Below are 23,631 nucleotides of genomic sequence, written 5' to 3' on the forward strand. Positions count from 1 at the left end.
GAACGCGCGCGCGGGGGGGTTTGTGGGGGCAGGAACGGAAAACGATGTGTAACCAGTCTGAAGTCTCCCTCTCTCCCCCCCCCCTTCCCCGCCCTCCTCTGTTCTATCTTTTATTTTTAGTCTTCAGAGACAGGAGAAGAGAATTCTCCGCAGAGAGAAAGTGCAGTGAGGAGAAAGAATGAACAGACAGAGAGAGAAGTGGGGAAAGAGGGATGTGTGTATAGATATGTATATGTTATAAATACACTAGCATATATATATATATATATATATATATATATATATATATATATATATATATATATATATATATATATAGATACAGTTTATGCATGCTTTGGCAACACAATTTGCCATGTCAACAAGCTCCCTTTGAACGTGTGCATGAGAGAGAGAGAGAGAGAGAGAGGTGGAGAGAAAGAATAGGTGGAGGCTGCCAGGTGAATAGGCACTCCTTGGACAGCTGTTCACACAGACACATCCTCCCATAGTGAACTGCAGATGCTGAACTATTGCTGCTAAGCATTTTGGTGTCTACCATTCTTTGGTCTGACATTACACAGTCCATTTCCTATAAAATCAGCAATAATTGCTGTCCTAAGGCCAATGTACTCCGTTACTGAAAACAATCTATAACAGAACACCAGTGCTGGAATATCATAAAAAGTTATGTTTCGCATTAAATGATTAATGCTTCATGCACTATTAAAAACGGGCGTTCAGGCCAGAAAGCCTCGTGGGCACAGCAAAGTGTTTGGGTCGATACCCTTTCAATCGATAACCCCTTTTTTTTTTTTTTTCAATTTGCGCCCTACACTTCAGTTCCTTTCCTGAAATGACTGGCCTGGAAAGAGGCCGGACCCCGGCTGCGATACACGGCGGGCCGGTGGCAGTACCTGGTCGTGGTGCTCGATGCCCATGCTGATGGTGTTGACGAGGATGGCGATCATGATCCCCCTGTTGAAGTACTTGCTCTCCACGATGCTCAGGAGTTTGGCCCTCATCCCGTTCCAGACGGCCTGAAACCGGGCCACGCAGGACCGCCTCCTCCTCCCCGCCTCGCTCCCCGCCTCCTCCCCGCTCCGCTCCTCCAGGTGGTTGCTCTCGCAGTCCATCTCCTCCACGGCCCCGCCCTCCGCGTCCTGCTTGGCCGGGCTCCCCGTGAGCGACGGGGCCCCCGTGCAGTGAGGGCAGTCCTCGGGGTTTGGGGTGACAGAGAGGGCCACTGTGGTGTCCGGGGGGTGAGGGATGTGATCCTGCCCGTGGTGATACGGACAGTGAGACCCTAAAAGAGCAAAGTGAGAGCAAGAGAGAGAGATTATAAATCTCATAAATATTGAATGATACACACTATAGAGATATACCATATCGCAGTTATTCCTGAGTCTACTGGCACCAGCATAGAGTGTGCAGTAGAAATGCATGCTGAAACACACACACACACACACACACACACACACACACACACGCACACTGAAACACACACACACACACACACACACACACACGCACACTGAAACACACACACACACATGTTGAAACACACACGCACAGTAACGGGTGGGGTCCACTCACGGTGCCTGTGGCGGCGGTGCCAGTCCCCTCCCTTGGCGCCGGCTCCGCCCCCCGGCCGGCCGGCCCTCCCCCTGCCGCCCCCCGGCGGGGCGGGCCGCCCCCGCAGCGTGTTGTAGAGGGCGGCGGACCGGCGGCGGGCCTTGCGGAGCACGTGGCACACGTACTGGAAGATCTCCTCGTAGCAGTCGCCCGGCTCGATCATGCTGGCCAGCGTGCTGGAGGACAGGCACTGCGCCCGCTGCTCCTGCATCAGCTGGTGCTCCCGCTGCTTGGTCTCCGAGAACTGCGAGGCGATCACCACCAGGCACAGGTTGATCATGAAGAAGGAGCCGATCTGATTGGGTGACACAAAGGCGGGGGGGGGGGGGGGGGAGGGAAAGGGGGGTAGGACTGTGAGGTTACCACCTAGATTCTGTTTGGCAGCAAGGCCGCACTTTGAATCTAACGGATTTTTCACTGGACAGCAGGCCGTAACCAAATAAAGGGTGACAGGAGAAAGGACCCTCCACTGGACAAAACTGATTTTTAAACGCATTCTTTACAGTTTATATGTCGTGTAATTTCATGCATGTCACTAGTAAATCTATGTTGTTCTTTTCTTCACAGAATTTTTTGGCAATGACGCCTCACTATGATTGGACAGTGCCCGCTCCTGCTTCAGCAGTCTGTGGTAAAGCTGTTTCATACTTTAAAGGACTATAAAAACAGTTGGTTTGGGTTGATTTTGAGGTTTGACTTTGAGGTTGGATTTTGGATAAGCTGTAAAAATTTTGAATGTCTGCTTACAGGGTTACCATACCAGGATTGTGTATTTTTTTCAGATATGCTAAGATATAAATGCAAAGTTGTGTCACAATTTAAGTTCTGTAAAGATTTAATGGAGTCGAGTAGTTGTTACACATTAGGTACACTGTAATTGCAATGTAATTACACTAGCCTTCCACAGAGTGCCAGCTATGTCAATTTCATCTCTACGGATGTGGAAAACAAAGTCAAACCAAACAGTGACACAAAGCCAGGCTATGCTCTTCCGTGCTTGGACAGGCTGTGCTGTGTTCCTAATAAAGTCAAAATTGAAATAAAGGCATCCCTGCATATTTTATGATCTCCACAGAACTGGCATTTAAAAAAAATACTGACTCAGAGCATTGTATGGTCCACCATTCTGCCCAAACTCACAATCGTTAGAAAAACATTTGTCAGGAAATGAGTGAGTTCAGCTATCACAAATAATTACCCCGCCAAACAACGTTTGTGAAGAAAAACATTAACTCTTACTCAAGTCAGATTTGTAAGGGCAAATGTTCAATGTACCATAGCTCCGGATGACTGGACACATTTTTTTTTCTCACTTGGGAAAAGTGTTTAATCTCGGCTCCTCAGTTTCTCCTCAGTGCTTTTTCGCCATATTACATTCTGGAGCTCTGAGTCACACACCAATTACACTCCATTAAATTCGAGGAGACAGGGGTGCATAAGCTTATCGCTCATCGCTGACTGGGTGCTAATGGTGGATCGCGGTTTTGACTTTAGAAAGGAAAGCCATCACTTAAAGGAGTTCAGAGATTTCAGTGTCACCGTCATGTTCTGGTTGCTTAAGCATGTGGGAAATGTCCTTATTTCTGTTGAATATTCTGTACATTTGCCACCATAATATAGTTCATTGCTCGACCTCTCCCATCTGGAGCAATAACTCTCCCCAGGTCCGCTGGAAACTGCAGAGATTGGACTGGGGAAGCTTCCAAGATCAATAGTCCTGTTTGACAATTCATTTTTTTTTTTTACAGATTACTGTTATGCATACTGTACCCTCACTGGGATGCATTGGGGGGTTCAGAACACTCAAGGCCCTCCCATGCATGTTTACGCACACACACACATACATGCACACACACATGCACACACAGACACACCCAGGCACACAAACACATACATGCACACACAGACACACCCAGGCACACACACACATACATGCACACACACATGCACACACAGACACACCCAGGCACACACATGCACCCATGTGCACACATGCACACGCACACATACACACATACACACACAGACATGCACGCACACACAAACACATACACACACACACACAGCACATGTATCTCAGCAGCAGAGTTGTAATACCATACCAGTAATACCATTTTAAAGGAGCACACCGGCTCCAACTCATAACCCCCCATCCAAACCTCCTTTTGTGTCCCTGAAGTGTCACCTCTTACCTGATATCAGATCTATGGGCAGGAAGGATTACAGCCCCAGACCTCAACCTCCACTCAGCTGCCAAACACCAGTACTCACCGTATGAATCTTTAACAAAGCCCCTTATACATGTATTATAAATAATACATGAATAATACATTTAAATATATGGAGGCATTTTCACTATACCAACATACGGCAGTTTTTGCTCAATGATACATTCTCTCGGTTATATTTAGATACATCCAATTGAGACTAAAGTGGCAATAACTGGCTTATTTTGCAATATATTGAAACATATTTTCAATCAATTAAAAACAAATTACAATACATGGCACATATATTGGTTTGCCATATATGGGGAAAATACATTTTTGTTGAATCAGGGAAGCAGAGCTGACTGGTTCAGCTCTGTTTTTTTTTTTGGGGGGGGGGGGGGGCACCTTCGAAAAAGTGAAAGAAGCTGCCATCTGGGTTGTCTGGCTAATTTCTGATCAGCATCTGGATCAGAGCTTTGATTTAATGCCAGCCAGAAGTATTCCAGCTCAACTGATTTGTGATTCCAAGCCACAACTTGTGCCTAATCAGAGCGGATGGAGTTCACACAGACAGGAGATCAAATGTTACTGACTGTGATTATTTCAGTGAGAAAAACACATACATTATCTATTTTTTTTTTCTTTTTCCCCTGTTGGAGATCAGATTTTGATATTTTTTGGGATAATATTTAGTGAATGTTAAATGCGATGTGGGTTAGAGAGAGACTTTGAGATGATGTGTTTATTTGCCTTTTGTCAATAATTGAATTTAAAGCCAGAAAAAAAATCAATGACTTGAGAAACAGCTCTGAGCATGTCTGAACATGCCAATGCCAAAATTTGCAAACATTATGCCACCGTGCACAATGATTACGACATTAAGCTAATTGGTTCAGGATAATAAAAAACAGTAATTAAGTCTTAGCAATCATAAGATCAGTATTTTTACAGTTAAACCAAAGCTTTAAAAATTGACGGTAACAATAGCTGACTATGGTGTCCTACAGGCAGGTGTTGGGGGGGTGGGGTTCTGGGTGGCTGAGGACCAGCTCCTTTTGCCCCAAATGCCTGCTGTGCCACATTAATTTCATTGATGAAATTAATAAAATTAATATTTGGATTAATATTGTTGCTGTCATTAATTTTCATTCATTCATTTTGGTGAAATATATTCTGTACAATAACTGGGTGTCGTAAAACTGGTTTTCTAGGTTGGTGTGCCCCTTTCCCACTTTGAGCACCTACCCCTCAAAAGGCCTCTGCACGGCCCTGGTGTCCCAGACCTAATTTGGAATCAGTTGAGAGAGGCCAAAGCAGAATGTAATCTCAGGTTCATTTGTAATGGAGGAGGGCGAGTGGGGAGTCCTAGCGAACAAGCGACAGCACCAAAGCTTCGTTTAGGCGGTTGTGTTCCGATTTGGTTGCCAGGCTACCGGATACTGCCAAGGGAGTGGCGGGAATGTGGCGGAAAGACGCAGCAGGTGAAGACATTCCCACAGGTGCAGGGAGAGGTAAGAACCGGGAGGAGCGAGGGGAGGGGGGGCTTATCCCCAGTGGAGTAGATTATGTGGGGATTAGATTTTCCATTGTTTAAACATTCTGAAAGGAGCTGAGAAAATCGGATTTGGGGACACTTCCAGCTCCTGCAGCAGGGGAGAAGCCCAACCCCCCCAAACCCCCCGCCCCACCCCGGATTACAGGCACAGATCAGTGCATGTGTCTCTAACCCACGCAAACAATTCTCCACCTTCTCTTCCCTCCTCATTCCTCCTCCACCCCCATCTCCCTATTCCCTTTCTGCAGATGACTTTCTGGCTGCCTTTGAAGGAAAGGTGGCTACAATCCGGAACTCCTTTGCCCATCCAGTGAGCTCCCCAAACCCCCGGGACAAACCCATAGTTACACTGACCTCCTTTGAGAAGCTAGAGGACTTCGATGTACTGCAACTCATCACTTCTCATCGTGCAACCACCTGTCCACTTGACCCCATCCCATCTACAGTCCTCCAATCCATTTCCAGCGAGATCCTTCCTTATCTGTCCTCCATTGTTAATTCCTCTCTTGCCTCTGATCATGTTCCCTCTGATTTTAAGATGGCTCGCATTACCCCACTCCTCAAGAAACCCACCTCAGACCCCTCTGATGTAATGAATTATCGACCCATATCGCTTCTACCCTTTCTGTCCAAAACCCTTGAGTGAGCAGTGCTTAAACAGCTAACCTCTTTTCTCCATCAGAACAACCTGCTAGACCCTCACCAGTCTGGCTTCCGATCCGGGCACTCAACAGAGACTGCGCTCCTGGCTGTAACGGAGGCACTCACCATTGCAAGAGCCTCACGCCTCTCCTCTGTCCTAATCCTTCTTGACCTGTCTGCAGCATTCGACACGATCAACTACAAAATACCAGCTTGTGCCATACAGCCACTACAGATGATTCGAAATGCCGCTGCTCGACTCATCTACAACCTTCCCAAATTCTCCCACGTCACTCCTCTGCTGCAAACACTACACTGGCTACCGGTCGCTGCCAGGATCAAAGCCCTGACCCTCGCCTACACTGCAGTCAACAGGACAGCCCCCATCTACTTGCAGGACATGATTTGATCCTATACGTCTTCTCAACCACTCCGCTCTGCAGCAGCAGGGCGCCTTGTACCCCCTCCCACCAGAGCAAAGGGATCACAGAGCTTCTCCACCCTAGCTCCCCAGTGGTGGAACAAACTCCCTGTCCCTCTTCGAACCTCTCCCTCACTACCCATCTTCCGCCGTGGTCTGAAGACTCATCTCTTCAGACTATACCTGGACTAACTACCATCACTCTGTATATTTCACTCTAAATCCCCCCCCCCCTTTTTCATGACACTCGTTATATGTTCCCCCACCCCAGCACTTTTTGGAAATTGGTATTTATCCTAATACTGTAGCTTGTTCTTCTGCCTGGTTGGCTTTGCAGAGGTTAGGTCAGAATAGTGTTCACTGTGTGAACTAAACTGTGTTCTTGGCTAGAAATAGCTGTACAAAATAAGTATTTTACCTTATCAAACCTGTGTTTTGTAATTGTCCATGACCATGAAATGCACTTTTTGTACGTCGCTTTGGATAAAAGCATCTGCCAAATAAATAAATGTAATGTAATTATATTGAGTCAGATTCGGGACAGCGCATAAAACCGTTTTTGTCTATAGGACATTCACGTGACTGTTCGGAATCATTTGTTTAAATACGTGGATGTGGTTATTGGATTAACTCGCTGGGACGGAAAACAGCAAGGCGTGCCACGACAAACACAGATCTCTCCACCGCCTCATTCCTCCCAAATCGGTAAAGCCCAGATAGACAGCTTTAATCCAAAACAATCTGCGCCAGTCAAACTCTCAGCGGCTCCCGTGAGAGGACTAATTATAATCTGTGTGTGTGTGTGTGATCCTGCTGACACAGTCCCCGCTGATCAACAGCCTTTGAATCTGGTGCGATTGCAAGGCCTGCCGAAACATACGGTGTTCGAATCAGCGAGCGATTAAAAGGCCTACGGATACACGAGGTATTTGTATCTGTGAGCAATTACAAGGCCTGCCGATCGGCAAGGAAGCCTTTGAGAATCTGTGAGTGATTAACGCGCCTTCTGATCCTGGAGGAGCTGTTTGAATGACTGATCAGAGAGCTCGGGCTGGAGATCACATGGTGGAGCCAGGTCAGAACATCTCAAGCACTCGGCCCCGGGGCCCCCTGCTATGCAGCGATGGAACACACCGTGTTCGCGGTGGGGGGCCCCTTGTGTAGCAGCTCTAATTAAACAGTAATTTCTCTCACACGGGCGTCTACCAGGGATCAGGACCTGTCATTAGTCGCAGATGGGGTGTCTGGTCACAGGGGGGTGTCCAGATACGGCCTCAAGTGTACAGATTTGGCGCGGTGAAGTCTGAGACACCGGCCATACGGGGTCTGGCAAAGGGTGAGGCTCTCTACCGCATAACTCCAGAATGTTCCAGCATCTCACAAACTCTCAGACGCCTCAAAAACGTTAAAAAATGAACAGGGGAAGCCAGAACCAAGATTTACGCATGCAGGCCAGAATTAATTTGTTTTACAGTGCCAAGCTATTGATTTTATGAACAGAGCTCCTCACTGACAAATTGATCTTGTCTATCTGTAAACATTAAATCTGCTTCTCAGGCAAAATCTAACAGATCCATTATCTGGTCCAAGGCAGAGAGACTCAGAGGGTACAGGTTTTTGGGACTGCCTTCCACCTGCCTGCTCACCCACTTCAGCCTATAAATGATTAGTCCAATGGATCCTGAGTGGATATTCAACTCAATCCACAGAATCTTAAAGTTGCAAAGACAGGAGCCTGGACTCCAACAACCATTGAACTTAATGAACAAAAGAATGATAGTGTTGTTGTGTTGTTCAGCAATAAGAAAACTTACGAAGCAGGAAAATAAAATAGGGCGCCCAAAAAAAAACCAAAAAAAAAAAAAAAAACAAACAAAAAAGTCATAAATAAGGACGAATGTTGACTGAGTTTAGGTTTAGCCGTGGTTGTGACACATGCCACAGCCTGTCATAAGGTAGCGCAGTAGGACTGTCCATTGCAGAGGCAGCGTCACCCCTCTGGGTCTGTACATTAAACGGGTAGAACAGAGTCTGACACGCAGTCTAGTCCTCGTCCACAAGGCTGTTGATGCTAAAGGAGAAAGACAGGTCTGTGACCCTGAATGACCACCTCCGAGACCCCACAAAACCCTGTGACAGAGAGAGGCCACCCGACCAATCAGCAGTCAGAGAGTCAGAACCTGGCACTGAGGAGCCGCGCGGCACCCTGACGGAGAGCCATTCGGCCCAAGCGGGGTCACTTACGATGATGAGGAAGATGAAGTAGATGAAGCTGTAGAAGGAGTGGGCATCCATCACGTAGTACATGATCTCCACCCAGCCCTCCAGTGTGATCACCTAGGTGTGGACACACACACACACACACATACACACACACACACTTTAGTCAACAAGGAATTGGAGAGGAGCCTGTTTCACTTCTCCTCCCCACTGTTGTTTAAGAGCTGGCCACATCACCACTCTTAAAAAAACAGTGTTAAATGAACTCTAACATACAGTAGTTTACATATAGGGTCCAATAAGGACCAAATGTACTCTGTCAGAGTTAAAAGTACTCCCTCAGAGTTGATTTTAAGCTGGAGGTTTCGCTGTGTACACCTCAGATTCTCGCTGGGGCGCCCTGTGGGGGGGCTGACGGCACCAGAGATGGAGCGGGAAACGATGCGCGCCATAATTTCAGGACACAGCGGTTTGAGCACCTCCGCCTCATTAGCATTTCTTATGGACCGTGCACACGCTCTCTTAAAACTGCCAATCTTTCTCATGGAAAGCCATTCAAAGACAATCCTGAATTCACTCGCTCACGCAACAGTAATTCAGAGCCCGCTCAGGGGGAGCGAATGCGTGTATGAGAGAGACAGAGTGAGAGAGAGAGAATGTAAGGGGGGGGGGAGGGACAGAGTGAGAGAGAAAGAACGCAAGGGGGGGACAGAGTGAGAGAGAGAGAGCAAGCGAGCGAGTGAGAGAATGAGAGGTAGAGGGAAAGCAGAGGAAGTGGGAGAAGCAATAGATTTTTCTCTGAGCCATACCCCCCAGATAATTTGCCACATCAAACACCCTCCCTCCCCCCCCTAACCCCTCTCCACAGGAACGGACCAATGGGCCCTGACCCGGACCCGGACGGGCGAGGCGGCCCCCTGTGGACGCCGCACCTGGAAGATGACGATCCAGGCGTAGCCGATGTTGTCGAAGTTGATGGCGCCCTTGTGCGGGTTTCTGTCGCCGGTGTAGCAGCGGGTGTAGTACTGGTTCCAGTTGATGCAGAGTCCCGCCGCGCTCAGGCTGCCGTTGACCAGCGGCTCAGGGCTCAGGCCCAGCGCCTGCCGGTGCAGGAAGTCGTCCTTGTTCAGGCAGCACTCCCGCCCGCCCTCCCTCCGCGCCGGGACGTCCCGGCACGACATGATCCCGTTGTCGGAAGCCAGGGAGCAGATGAAGGGCCGCGCGTCATCTTCCTCGGGCTGGTAGTACTGAGCCGGGAGAGAGACGCCCGTGGACCTGGAGAAAGAAGGAAATTATTTATCATTATATTCCATTTTTTTATTGTTTCTCATCATAAATTTTTTTTTTTTACAGCTGTCATTTTAACTCTCACGGCAGGACAGATCTTATGACAAATACATAAGCTTCGGCAATATGAATGGTTAAATATGTCATGCTAATAAAGCATATAGATTGAGTTGAATTGAACTGGGAGTGACAGAGCGTGAGAGAAAAAGACAGATAGATTGAGAGAATTTCAGCGAGATAGCAGGTTGTTATGAATATGACATATCCTGATTTGACAAGTCAGTGTTCCGCGTTTGGACTTCGGGGAGCTGAACACCAGCAGAGCTGCGCGTAATTGAGGGGTTGGACGAGAGAGACTATGTGAGAAGCTGGCTGAGGGAAAGGGAGAGAGAAAGGGAGACAGAGAGATGGAGAGAGAGAGAGAGAGAGAGAGAGAGAGAGGGAAAGAGAGCCACACAGGTTAGCCAAAACTCGAGGAGAGTGCGAGAGAGGCGAAAAACAGAAGATGAAGGAAACTAAGAGGAGGAGGAGGGAACAAAAACACGTCGCGGGTGAAAAGTGTGTGAAGCTCGCGCCCATCTTCCCAATTATATCTGACACCTCGCTTCATCGCCGCAGCTTTAGGACTCTGTTTCTGTGAGGATCACGGTCAGGTCTTATTTTGCAATAGGAGCCGGACAAACAAGCAGGCGCAGTTTTACTCCTTTCACTGCTCTTCCGTGTGTCATCTTATCTTTTCTTTTTAAAGGGGAGTCTGCCCTCCTTTCATTTTCTTTGCTTTGTTCAGACGGGGAGAAAGCAGAGAGGGTAACACACAGAGAAGGGACCGCAGTGCAGAAGGTGCCGTGGTGGGTTATTGAACCTCTGCCTGCATGGGGGGGAGGGGGGCGGGGGGGGGTGGCATATGGCTCAAGAGAGAGGTGCCCTATGGACTGCACCACACCTCTTGCCATGTCGCCCATTTAAAAAAAAAAATTTGTGTGGCGTAGGAGGGGGCAGTGAATAAGAGACAGAGATAGAGGAGAGAGAGATGGCCATCACAGTTCTGAATGAATTCACCTCCCCTTTGATTTGACGGCTGTGGTGACGTTGTGTTTCTGGGGTAGTTATACAGTATAATCCAATAAGCAATATTTCATTATGGTAGGAATACAACTTCTATGTGTGCAGGTAGGTTTTAAGACTAGGTAGTTTGAAAAAAAAAGTAAAATCCAACTTTTCTAAAATGAAATGCATTTAAATTGGAATCAATAAACAGCAAGTGGCTCTCACAGGTACTGACCTACACTCCTTTGGAGCAGCATTAACATTTCCCCTAAATTGAGACTATTTCTCACCTGTTTTTCCCAGTAACAAACCAGATTCAACATTCCACCTTTACCCTGACTCAAAATTATGGGCAAGTTTTGCTATTATCTCCACAAATGCAGTTCAACGGGTTCATCAATTACCAAAATGAACTTGCTGAACTGTTTGAGAAGAAGAAAGGAACAGCTTGAGTAATTAACTTATTTATCATTGAAAATTATTGCATTTATTTCAATGGCAAGCGTTGGATGGATCCAGGCTATTTCCTGGCATCGACTGCCATGATTGGCCAGTGCTAGATCCACTAGCCAATCACAGATCCACTGTGGGACAACCCTCCCGCAGCATCAAACGGAATTTGCACCCTTACATCGACATCATAGCACATTAACTGCACTGTCTTCCCTCCAATGCGCAGATTTCGTAATCAGATTCAACAGAGGGATCACAACACGTCTCTCCCCTCCGGGCGGCATGCAAGCCACTCGACTTACTCCACCGCAGAGGACCAGTTCCAGTGAACATATCCTTTAAATCTCCCAATGCCAGGACAAGCATACGTGCCTCGAATGACCTTGCAGCAGGTTTCTGAATGTCCCTCTGGTATTTAACCTACAAGGGCACTATGCATATGAGCTGGTGTCCGTCCTTAAGTTGCAGAATTTAAATGTTCTGAACTGTAGTTTAAGAAATATTAAAAAAACCTCAGTACGTGAGGTGGGAATGGGACAGGTCATTTCAAAGGTTTGAGCCTGTTGAGATTAAAACTGCAACAATCACATTACTGAGAGAGAACAACGCACTCCTTTTGCTAAAATGGTCCAAAAAAAATCTACTGCCACTCTAAAAAGTACACACCAGGTAATTTAATCAAAACAACATTTCTTTATGTATTTATTTTTCAAGAGAGCTCCCTGAAACTAAATATAATTATGGATGCACAGAGGTATTACATTTGTAAATTAGAATAGTTCTCAGTTAACAGACCGGTCCTTTATTGTCCTTTATTGTACTGATGCGTGAGTGGTTTGATTGAAAGCCGCGGTATGGCAGTGATTCCTCAGCAGCATCCTCTGTTCCTTATTTGAGACTGAAGAGGCTGTCTCTGGCGAGAGCAGAACATCTCTCTTTCACCCAGCAAATGAGGGCAAACTGTCTCTTAATCTCTACATTTTGCCAGACTGAAATCACCCCATCTATCACCCGAACCTTTACTGCGCAGACCCAGGAGGGATCAGACTCACTGTTTATCCATCTCTCTCACTCGCTCTCTCTCTCTCTCACTCGCTCTCTCTCTCTCTCACTCGCTCTCTCTCTCTCTCTCTCTCTCTCTCTCTCACTCGCTCTCTCTCTCGGCTAGCTGCCCAACTCGCAACCAGAAAGGTTGACTGACTGCGAGAAACACACACACACACACACACACGCATGCACGCACGCACGCACACACACACACACACATACACACCTCCATCCTCTGCCTTAATCGGAAACTAAAATATCCACGTCTTCTTCTTAAGAGTTAAGAAAGTGTAACATATGTTCTTCTGTTCTTGACCACCGATCACAGTGACTCTTGGTCATTGAAAATAAAGAAAGAATCCCATGCAATAAAGGAGGAAATTTTAGAGGCTTCTTTATAGCTTTGGGGCAAGGTGCCAGACGGTTTAGAGCGAGTGCTAATAAGCTCTTAATGTCATTAGCATAAGTCTAATACTGCGCCCAATCAGGCTGAGTATGACACAAGATGCTCCTGCCTGCTCTGCTCATTAGAGATGTGTTTACTGCCACTGATACGGGGGATGATTATCTTTGCCCTTGAGCAGCGATGCACACACCACCATAGAGTAATCATGTTCTTATCTGGCTCGCATCAAGTGATCATTAATCTGGCAAAATTACAGTGGTGACACCTACCCCCGTACACTGGGGACAGGTATAAATATTGATAATTCGTACCTGAGATATTGATAAAAACGTAATGCGCTCGTGTTGAAAATGCTGAGGCAGGGATTAATGCATCAGCGTACCTTCAACATCCGAGAGCCCTGCAAAAAAGTTGCCGTTTCCATTGAAATAAAACCAGGATCTAAAACGTAGAGAGCAACCTGGGATGAACTCTAGAAAGGAAAATCTAAAAACAATGACAGAAGCATTGAGTTAATTCAAAGAATCTAAAATAAAAAAAAGAAGCATGAAAAAACAGAAAACAAACACGGGACGGTTTAGGTGCTGACAGGGAGAGCGAGGCTGAGAGTGAACGCGCAGGATTTAGGGGGGAAGGGAAGCGTTCGTCAGCCATCGAACACGCCCAGGGCCGGGCGGTGACTGACGCCTGATGTGGTTTCCACCACGCTCTCGGCCCGACTGACGTGATAAGAAAAGAAACACACGGGGGAAAAAAAAAACCCCGCTAGGTGGAAAAACTGCTTTTTCAAGAAAACTCAAAAAAAAAGAAAGGAAAAAAGAAAGGAAAAAAAATCCGAAGCACCAGGAGCTGATTGACAGGCGAGGGGAGTGCGCCCACAGAGCGGAGTGGGTGTGGGGGGGGAACGAAAAAACCCGGCCATGTCTGAGAGCCCGGCGAAAATAAAAACCTAGTGGACAAGGGCAAACGTCAAAAAAAAAAACAGGAGGGAGAAAATTCTGCCCAAGGGCTGGTGAGCCAAATTGGGGGTTCAGAGAATGCTGCTGAATAGTGGTATCCCCCCCCCCCCCCTTTCCCTCTTCAATGCACTGAGCCATGTAATGCCGCTGAGATTCCCAAGGCACTGCAGGTCAAACATACACCCTTCATGTCCAAGAGACAGTCCTACAGCTGCAGAAAGAACAGCGCTGGCAGTGTGAGAACATCCACAGTCCTCAGACAAAGGCCCAGATGCAATTAGCAATTTGTCCTTAATTTTGAACCTCCAAAAAAAGCACAAGAGTTACTTTTTTTCCTTTCACAAACACAATCTGGTGAGTTAATTACGGTAGTGCCTGAACTCACCGAAGTGGGCCTGAATGCCCTGCGTTTAACTGCGAGCCAGACTGGGACAACGTTTCCTGAATCCGGGCCAAAGCGACGCTGAGAGGCCTCAGACAAAGACGTTCAATCAGAGGGAACACAGGGACAGTCGTCTCTTTGGTTAAGGGGCTGGCCTCGCCATTTGTAGATTTCAGTTGCGGCGGAGCCCTTGAGCAAAGGTCTCGCGAACTGATTCACTTAAAGTACACACCGTCCGTACAAATGAATAACAGGTCAACACGGGAGGCGTGCGCTTGCACAAGGGTGCAAAAGAAATGCATCATGGACCGATAACACAACAGCACGGCTGTTCTGAGCACTGAATCACGGGTTCTGAGCAATCGGAATAAGTAAAGCAGAGTCAGTGAAGGACGGTGTGCACACTGACACGTGTGCATGTCCGAGGGGGGCCATGGAAGCCCTATGTGTGCCTGTGAGACACAGCTGCCGCACATACTCACTAGTGAAGGCACACAAAAGGACAATCACACCTAGAGGTATGAGACCCTGGTGGTCAGTGGATGCTTCATAAATGATTGAGCTTGCAGTTCTTGCAGTTCCGCTCCATCTTTCTCTTTCGCTCCCCATCTCATTCTCCCTCCCTCTCACACACACACACGCAAACGTGCACATGCACACACATGTGCACACACACACACACGCACACGCAGGCGCACACACACACACAAACACATACAAATATGCACATGCACACATGTGCACACACACACACACACACGTGTACACACACGCTCACACACACAGACACACACACACAGCCACCGCCACCAATAAAACAGGCAGTTCCACCCTGCAGAGCAGCAGTCTTCTTTGCTTAGCTTCGGCCATTACCCAGACAGTTAGAGTCAGACATCTCTATTCCATTTAATTACAATGTCAGTGACAAATTCACTTAGTGAGTGTTAACATTAATCATTTTCAGATAACAATACAAATTTCTTTGCTAAAAAAAAAATCTCAAATTGCATTTCTGCTGACGTTGCTCAGATATGAAATGTCAGCAGAAATTAAAGCTTTGGCAAGAGATTGTCTGTGGGAGCACTTCTTTTTTCTTTTCTTTAAAAATGAATTTGGCGCCCAACATGGGGCTGAACATGACTAATTCCCATCCCAATTTGGGGGTCAACTGTCTGCAGCTGCAGCTGTGTTCACGTGCGAACCCCACTGCTGCTTTTGGAGAGCGTAGGCCACCGCAGTTCTCCTCCGAAACGCACAGTGTCGCCAACCGCTTATTTTCACACCGCACACCGCAGAGAACGTATACAGTAGAAATGTATACAGTAAGTGACACGATGACCCTCGATTTGTATAGCATTTCCTTTCATATTTTGATTCATTTGATATTTGAAATTGACTACAATTTTTCGATAACTGGAGCCTGTGATGTGACAAAAATGAGGAAAAACAAACAGGTGAACGCATGCGAACAAATGCACACATAAGCGATACTCACAACGTGAAGTTTTCTTCTGGGTAGCACCGGTTCCTCAGAAGCCCCGCCCACAGCTGCACACCAATGATGCCGAAGATGAAGAAGACGAAGAAGCACAGCAGGAGGACATTTCCCAGCATGGGGAGAGTATCCAAGAGGAGGTTCACCAGGATCCGCATACCTGTCACACACGCACAGGTGTACACACACACACACACACACAGATGAGTATAAATTAAAATTTAGCTGAACTGCACCGCACCCCCATTCACCACAGCCAGATCCTGTGGTACTGACTAATGGGTATTTTCAGGATAAGATCCTTATGCTCTACTCGTGGCAAAAATAGTGAGAAAGACTTATTCAGGGTCAGTGAAAGGACAGGGTGTTTGGACAGCTCTTTCCCTCCGTGAGGACCTTCTGCTTCTCACCCCCACAGGTGCTCCACAAGGCATGAGAACTCTCTCAGACAGGAATGGGGCCCAAAGCGGGAATTAAACTTCCCATGGTTCATTATGCTGCTTACGTGTACAGTATGCTAACGTGAGCCACTTTCACACTCAGGGGTGTAGGACCACGAACTATGGGGTCAAAAGAAATAACCAAGAACGTCCTCGCCGACACCACCCCCGTACTATGTTTCTTCATTGACTGTACAATAGAACCGTGACCTCTGACATCACGCTACCCATCCCATTCCAGCCAATCAGGATTCTACAACCCAATTCTTCTGCCCAAGAAGAGGTGGAAGTTCCAAGTGACAGTGAATAACTGTAGCTGTGTACTTGTTGTTTTTTTAATTTTGGTGGCATTCACAAATGTTTACGCATAGCTTTACAAGCTGGTTAGTTCTTGGCTGGGCAAGGAAGGCATAATTTACAAGGGAATTGAATTTCAAAAGGCAAAAATGCAGTTTCACACCTCCAGTTAACCTTACTCACAACCTCAGAATTCTTCCAGTAAGGCTAAGTAAAAGTGGGCGGGCCGCACACATGACCTCACAATGCTGTCAGAACGACAAAGGAAAAGTGGGTGTACATTTAGCTTATGTTCCTCTGGGGTCCAGCATAAGCTGAACTGTTGTAATGGGCTCTAGATTTAATGTCCCCAGAGCACGGCATCTGCATACCTTACTGTTGTGAGAACAACACACATCTCATGCATAAAAGCAATGGACTGAAAAGTGTATATGCAGAAGGTAAATTAAAGTTTATTTGGACACTTCCTCTGCCTTGCATTCTGAGCACCAAATAACTATGAGGAAAAAAAGCAGCATGCAAACATTAGTGGGCTTAAAAATTCATATATTCATCATTAAATGTAACCAAAACTGCCTAGAAAGCAAGACATTATAGCAAAAGATACAATTTATTCTGGAAATGCCATTTGAATGTAATATTTATTTTGAGGCTTTTGATATGGTTGTTGTTACACAGTGAAGTTACACTGGGTAATGGCATTTAAGCGACATGGTGATTTTGATGATGATGGTGATGATGATAATGATGAAGATGCCGATGGAAAAGTTAACATGGCTGCCTCTAATCATAATCATTATTGTTGTTATTAGCATTATAGGCAGTTCATCCTCATATTTAGCACACTTTGTCTGTCTATCTCTATAACAAGTAGTGCTTGGCTGCCAGCGGAACACAAAAGATCCATAATGACAGTAATGACATAATGGCGGGTAGTCGCAGCGGTAAGGATGCGGATCTGCCACGTGGTTTGCGGTTTTTCTCGCAGAACCGGTCTCCAGAGACCGCCAGCGCTGCATGGCGATACTGAGGAGTGTTCATTTACACTGATTACATAGAGGAGTGTGTCCCCAGCACACTGCCTCTGTAGAACTGTGGAAGAGATGGGGGGGGGGCAGGGGGGGGTTTCTGCACTTGGGGTGAGCATGCAAACAAGGGAAAGGGAGTGTGGTAGGAGGGAGGGGGGAGAGAGAGAGTGAGTAAGAGGAAAAAGATGGGAGGGATAGAGCAATAGAGTAAAAAGGCAATACAGCGTTAAATGATACACATCATAAATAACAGAGAAAACCCAGAGTGTGGGAGCAAGACTAGGAATAAAAAAAACAACAGAAACAAGCAAGGTGGAGAAAGATATGGATACAGAGAGAGAGAGGGAAAGAGAGGTTAGAGGAAGAGAGGAGGTATGATGAGGTCAGAGTGAAAAAAGTGAGAGAAAGAAATAAAAAGTGATAGAGAGAGGAAAAAAAAGAAAGACAGACAAACAGGGGATAGATTATATGCTCCAACAGACAAGTGCTTGCCCCGGGTGAGTCCCTGCACTGTGGAGATGCCCTGAGGTCACCTGCCTGAGATACTGTGGGTGTGAAATGAGCTTCACAGCCCGATTGCTCCTGTTCATTAGCGTAAGCCCCAGCTAGGGCACAATCCAGTCCAACCACTAAGGTGCACTACACTTAAAAGCACACGCCAGTGGTGTGTATCACTTCTTTCTGATGCGTGTGCACTGCAAAGCCCAGGTCACAGCAAGTGAAGGAAAGAATCGCACTAGAAAAATCACATACACACAAGGCCAGTTTAAGTTGTTACTTGGAGATAAACAGACAGAGCCACAGTGGGGGGTGAAATTGAACTGCTCTGGCATCTCACCCCAGACCCCTATAGTTTTGACTGTTGTCCCCCGTCAGTACCTCCGCAGTCAGGGTACTGGACAGCGGGACGGTACCAACGCATCTGCCTGAGTGCAGGGCACAGACACTCCCCAGGGAGACTGCCTTCAGAAATTTGTTTAGAGAAAGTCCGGACTCTCACTTCAGAAGTTCCAAAAGTAGATGGAGGAATTAAACTTCTCTCTTTATTGTCCCAGTCACACGACCAGCCTGGCTGGTTTCCCTTCCTAGCTGAGACTACGGGGTCAGTAAGACCACAGTAGCAGGCTGGTCAGCCGCCACGTAAACTGTATCTGGACCGTTCCATGGTGCATGCACTATACAGACCATCGGGGGCCCTCTGGAGTTCGGAGCCTCAGGTGGACCACCTCTCCCTATAGATCGACAGAGTGCATTTGTCACCAATGTGTGGAGCAGCCACGGCAAACAGGGCCACGCTCTCAGCCAAACTACCCGGCTGTGTAAAGGCAGCGGAAGACGGAGAGAGGGAGGGAGAGGGGGAGAGTAGGGGTGCCAGCGTTTCATAAGATGAAAGTGTAGACTGTGAATGGCGTGTGCATGCTGTGGTGCATCGTGTGGGTGTGGCCAGCACACTGACGGTCCTGTTTTCTTCTCTTATACTGTATCCGTAACTCATTACTGTTATTAAACTAAAGCTAAAGAAACAGAGGAGGAGGCATCAGAAAAAGAGACGGGGGGAGGGAGGGCCTTATTAACACAACAGGGCACAGCTACGACCTCTGAACTCTGAACTTTGCCCTCCCCTCCTGTCTTCTGGATATACAGGGCTTCCAGCCTTCCTCTTTGCTCCCAATCTGTTTCGTCCCCAGGCTCTCTCTCTTTCCATTTTGCCCAAAATACCCATCTCCCATGAGCCCTCTTCCTCTTCTTATTCTCTCTCTCTCTCTAACCCCTCCCCGTGTGCGTATGGGAAACGAGCAAGCGGAGCTCCAGTACCTGCTGTTCTGCTATAGAGATTGATTCCACCTTTGTGACTCCCTGATAAATATTTCATCTGGCTTTGTGCTCTATCTAAGGGGGGGTAACAGCTATTGTCCACACACCTACTGCATGGCTGCGCGATGAATGAAAGGGTCATTTCTCCCCGTCGCTCACCGCCTCTCCGCCCTGGCTCTCCTCCTCTTTTTCTGCTTCTCTCTGTCTCCTCCAGCTTTCATTTCCCCCCTCTCTTTCTCTCTCTCTATACATATACATTCTTCTCTTTCTCTCTCTCTCCCCCGGTGCTTTTATACGTCCCTCTCTTGCTGAATACTCCCCCTGCACACCTCCCCAGCTAATAACAACATTGCAATATGTTATGGCTCCATTTATCCCTCCCTCCCCTAAAATACATATGATATCTATTTCAGGATGTTATAAGACAGCATCTAATGTGTTTTATATACATACATATTTCAATGTTGCCAAAATTCTCAATATTTCTAAATTATATAAGAATAGCTTTTATTTACTTTATTTACTATATATATATTATGAATGCATTTCACTATGGTGATTTTCATAGACTGCATTTTTTTAAAATCTTGTCTTTTTGCTATTGAAATCAAATTGTCTTTATCCCAAAGAAATTCATGATGACATATTCTTTCCAATTGATTGACAGCACCTGCATAGATATAGAATATATATGTTGCCCATGTGATTTTATCACTTGTCCTGATGAAGGCCACTTAAATGTGCTCAAACACATTGCTGTGTGTTTGCTCTTTCCCTTCTATAATTTCACTGGATGTCTAACCAATAAAGGCTTTTCAAACTTCTAATTCTTCCTCAGTCCAGAGGGCTCGGGAAAGTAAGTCTATTTTTAACCACTCCTTAATCTTCACTTTTTAGCATCACATCAACTCCTGAACTTTTATCTACTTCATCCTCTACATTTCTCTCTTTTACACAGCTCTCCGGGAGAAATATCAGGCTACAAACAGCCATCTAGTCATAGCCCCAGTCACTCAAACCACGGTAATTACTTCCATCGTTTTAATGATGGCTGAATGCAGATCTGTGAATGGAATTGTTGGTGTTGCCACCGGTAAAGCCAGAAGAGCGTAACCCATGAACGCTTGCTGTCGAGTTAGCACAGGCACATCCTGGCACTCGGCGACAGCTCGGCAGTGACATCCCTCTCCTCTCACTTTGCCCACGAGGCCTGACGGGATTCCCGCCCTAAGGGAGCAGGCGCCAAACGCCAGGCTCCGACAGCCAATCAGGACTGTCTGCTTTCATTACCGCAGCTCCCCACCCACTTAGCTCCTCCTCCGCCCCTCTCCACTCTTATTGCCCAATCAGCAAGGGAGAGGCGTGGATGCCTGGTGGAAACCACTCTGTTGGGAGGTCAGTGGTGGAGATTAAATAATAGCACGCACTGGGTAGCGTTATCCGCAAGCGTAAACCAGAGGGAGAAAAGCACAAGGCTTAAAACAATTACCCTTCATAATTCATGAGGTGCTGCACAACAGTTGTAATAAGGGTGAAATATTGATAAGGGGGTGCACTTTTGTGTTTGTATCTGCAATTTTGTTTGGACGTGTAATATGACGATAAGAATTAATGTAGGTACTCAGAGGAAAATTATTTTCCCACTTCATCACGATGAGGATTAATATGAATTTGAGAATGGAACAGACCTTGGAATAATTGCATTGAAATCCTCATTAATTAAAGAAATAATGCCACTGATAACACAGCTGAATATTTTATGCACGGTCTAAGTCTAATGGGGTGTGTGTGTTTAACAGCTCGTGGTTAAGCACACCTTCAACTGGGTCCTAAAAATGAATGAAGACCCATCGTTTCCTCTCTAATTGGTACTTGAAATGTATTATAAGTGCTCTGGGAAAAGTCATTGGGTGTTCAATATTTTGACCAAAGATATAAATGTTGGTAGGATTTAACAAGCAGTCATAAAGATTAGCATATGTTTTATGCTCTACAGGGAATCACAACTCCTTCTCGGGGTTCGTTTTCAAATTCTCAGTGGTTTTCTTTTCCAGAAAACAGATTGAGATTTCTGTTCTTCATTCCGATATTCTAGTCCAGAGGAGATCAGTCAAGATTTCGAAAATTATTTGTACTCTACATATAATTGGACTTCGCCATGATTTATATTGTGTGCTCAGAGCTGGAAATGGGTCAGCCATACATCGACTACCCAGAAGGCCATTAGCAAAAGCTAAGGAATCTCAATATAGATGGATAACAGGAAAGAAACAAACATGGTTTTTGAAACCAAAGTAAGAAAGAAAGTTTTGTTGGAAGATGGAGGATTTGGATGTATTTGGATGTCAGGACCGGTTGGGACAGTATGACTACCTGACATCCCGTGTCCAAGTTATGAAACACAATCTGATGGAGAACAATAGCTTGAGGGGATGAGGTAAAACAACAGTAAAATGCTCGCATCATCATAATCCTCATCACCCAGTTTCAATATATTACAGTTTGAGTTTTACATGAAAATATGTTTTAAAAATAATTCCAGTGCATTGCTCGAAGCGACGAAGAAATGTACTGTAATCATTATACAAACACTGAATCAGACAGAAACATGTCAACATTTATTGAATGGCAATGCATTCTGGGAGATGTAAGAACATATGCCCATTCAGCCCACAAAGGCACAGTTTCTTATCTGCCCACAGAGGCTGTGTGGCTGTTGATAAATGCTGGTGGGAAAAACACATGCAAATGTAAGCAAAACATCGCACATGGCACCGCTTTCCAGACCGACTCACACAGCTTGCATTTTACATACAATACATTCACACAGCTGAATTTTTACAATCAAGTACATTGCTCAACAGTACCGTGGTACCGTGCACATTCCCAAACTCGCAAGCTCTCCGACAGTGAACAGTTCTCACTTACTTGGAACCCTATTGATGGCTTTGAGTGGGCGCAAGACTCGCACTGTCCTGATGGCGGAGAAGTTGATGTTCTGAAGATCCAGGGAATACTCTACCATCCTGCAGAAGGAAGGACAAAAACAGCACAGCTGAGAAATCCTGAAACAAATGGACAGGCTCGGGACACCTTTGGTACTGATTTGTTGGTGTTCTCCATGGCTCGGTACTTGGGCCTCTCACTGTACATCATTACGCCAGGTCCAGTGATTTCATTCATTTCATGCAGTCACTGTGCTGTTTAGATGTTCCCGATTGGCTGCATCTTCTGCTACATTTTGAGCTACTGGACCCCACAAATTTCTCTGCCATTTAATCTTCTACGTTCTTGTCATTTCAAGGAAAACCATGATACGGTAGAACCATTATAAGTCTCTTTTATGTTCCCTTTTCAAGGAACTTTTCAAGTTCCCCTCATTTTCCAATATTTTCAGACAAAGTCATACGCACATTTACTGAATTGTCAACCATCCTCTGCAGGAGACCAGAATTTGTTTTTTTTAGAGCTGTGATGCTTTAGACATCCTCTCAGAAACATCTTTTACATTTTGTTTCTCCACACTGAAATTGACCAAACAACTGTACCCAATTAGGCGTGTTCTTTCACTAAACATTCCATTATTGTCACATGTTCTTTTTGCAGATGAAATCAATTCATGAAGTGTACTTTTGAGTGTAGTTTTTGTTTCACTGGACTGAGCTATTAAATAATAAAAAAAAAGTTATTGCATTCTTGAGAAAACAATGAGACATTTTTGCCGTTCTTCCATTCTTCCACTTGTCACATATAAGAAAGAAAAAGACTGTGCTCCTCGGTAGAGGAGATCAGCGGTGGGAGAGAACATACAAATGTTCATGCTGGAAGGCCATCACCTCCATAGAGCTCAGAATTACAATGAGATTAGTTCTCCTGACAAGTCACCTAGGTCTGGACCTCCTGTGAACCAATCAAATCTCTTGCCGTCTGTGTGTGCTTACGTGTGTGTGCGTATGTACATATGTGTGAGTGTGCATGTGTGCGCGCATAATCTTGTGCACAAGTTTTCAGCTTCTATTTTCTTGTTTAGCCAAGCAAGATTTAAGAGGATGAACTGCATTGTGCTGAAATGATGGTGCATGCCCTTCGATTTTTATTCAAGCAAAAGTATGCATTTTCAGTCCAAAGAATTTTGTCTGTTTTCAATAACAATGACAATATAGTCATGCATGACAAAACCAATAAACCAACAAACCAATCGATTGCTTGGAAGACCACCAAGGAAAGGGCACAGTGCACTTTGGCAGATTTTTCTGGGGACATCATTAAATAGCCTCATGCAGGCTAATCTTTGCTTTCTTTTCCTTCAGCTT

General features: G+C 46.0%; 1 protein-coding gene across 3 annotated transcripts in view; it reads right to left on the bottom strand.

Annotated features, from left to right (window-relative positions):
* LOC118216977 (voltage-dependent T-type calcium channel subunit alpha-1I-like) overlaps positions 1-23,631 on the bottom strand; it is a 217,843-nt gene that overhangs the window by 63,387 nt on the left and 130,825 nt on the right. For all 3 annotated transcript variants that reach the window (XR_004763109.1, XM_035398673.1, XM_035398672.1), the window contains exons 5-10: positions 22,247-22,344; positions 15,739-15,898; positions 9,595-9,937; positions 8,687-8,779; positions 1,576-1,909; positions 897-1,285 (exon numbers count right to left, since the gene is read on the bottom strand). Coding sequence is in view for 2 of the 3 variants with exons in the window: in XM_035398673.1 (XP_035254564.1) it covers positions 897-1,285; positions 1,576-1,909; positions 8,687-8,779; positions 9,595-9,937; positions 15,739-15,898; positions 22,247-22,344 (1,417 nt within the window). In the remaining variant the exon portion in view is untranslated. The remainder of the gene's footprint in view (positions 1-896; positions 1,286-1,575; positions 1,910-8,686; positions 8,780-9,594; positions 9,938-15,738; positions 15,899-22,246; positions 22,345-23,631) is intronic.

This window comes from Anguilla anguilla, chromosome 17 (genome assembly GCF_013347855.1).
Source record: "Anguilla anguilla isolate fAngAng1 chromosome 17, fAngAng1.pri, whole genome shotgun sequence".
Classification (NCBI taxonomy): Eukaryota; Metazoa; Chordata; class Actinopteri; order Anguilliformes; family Anguillidae; genus Anguilla; species Anguilla anguilla.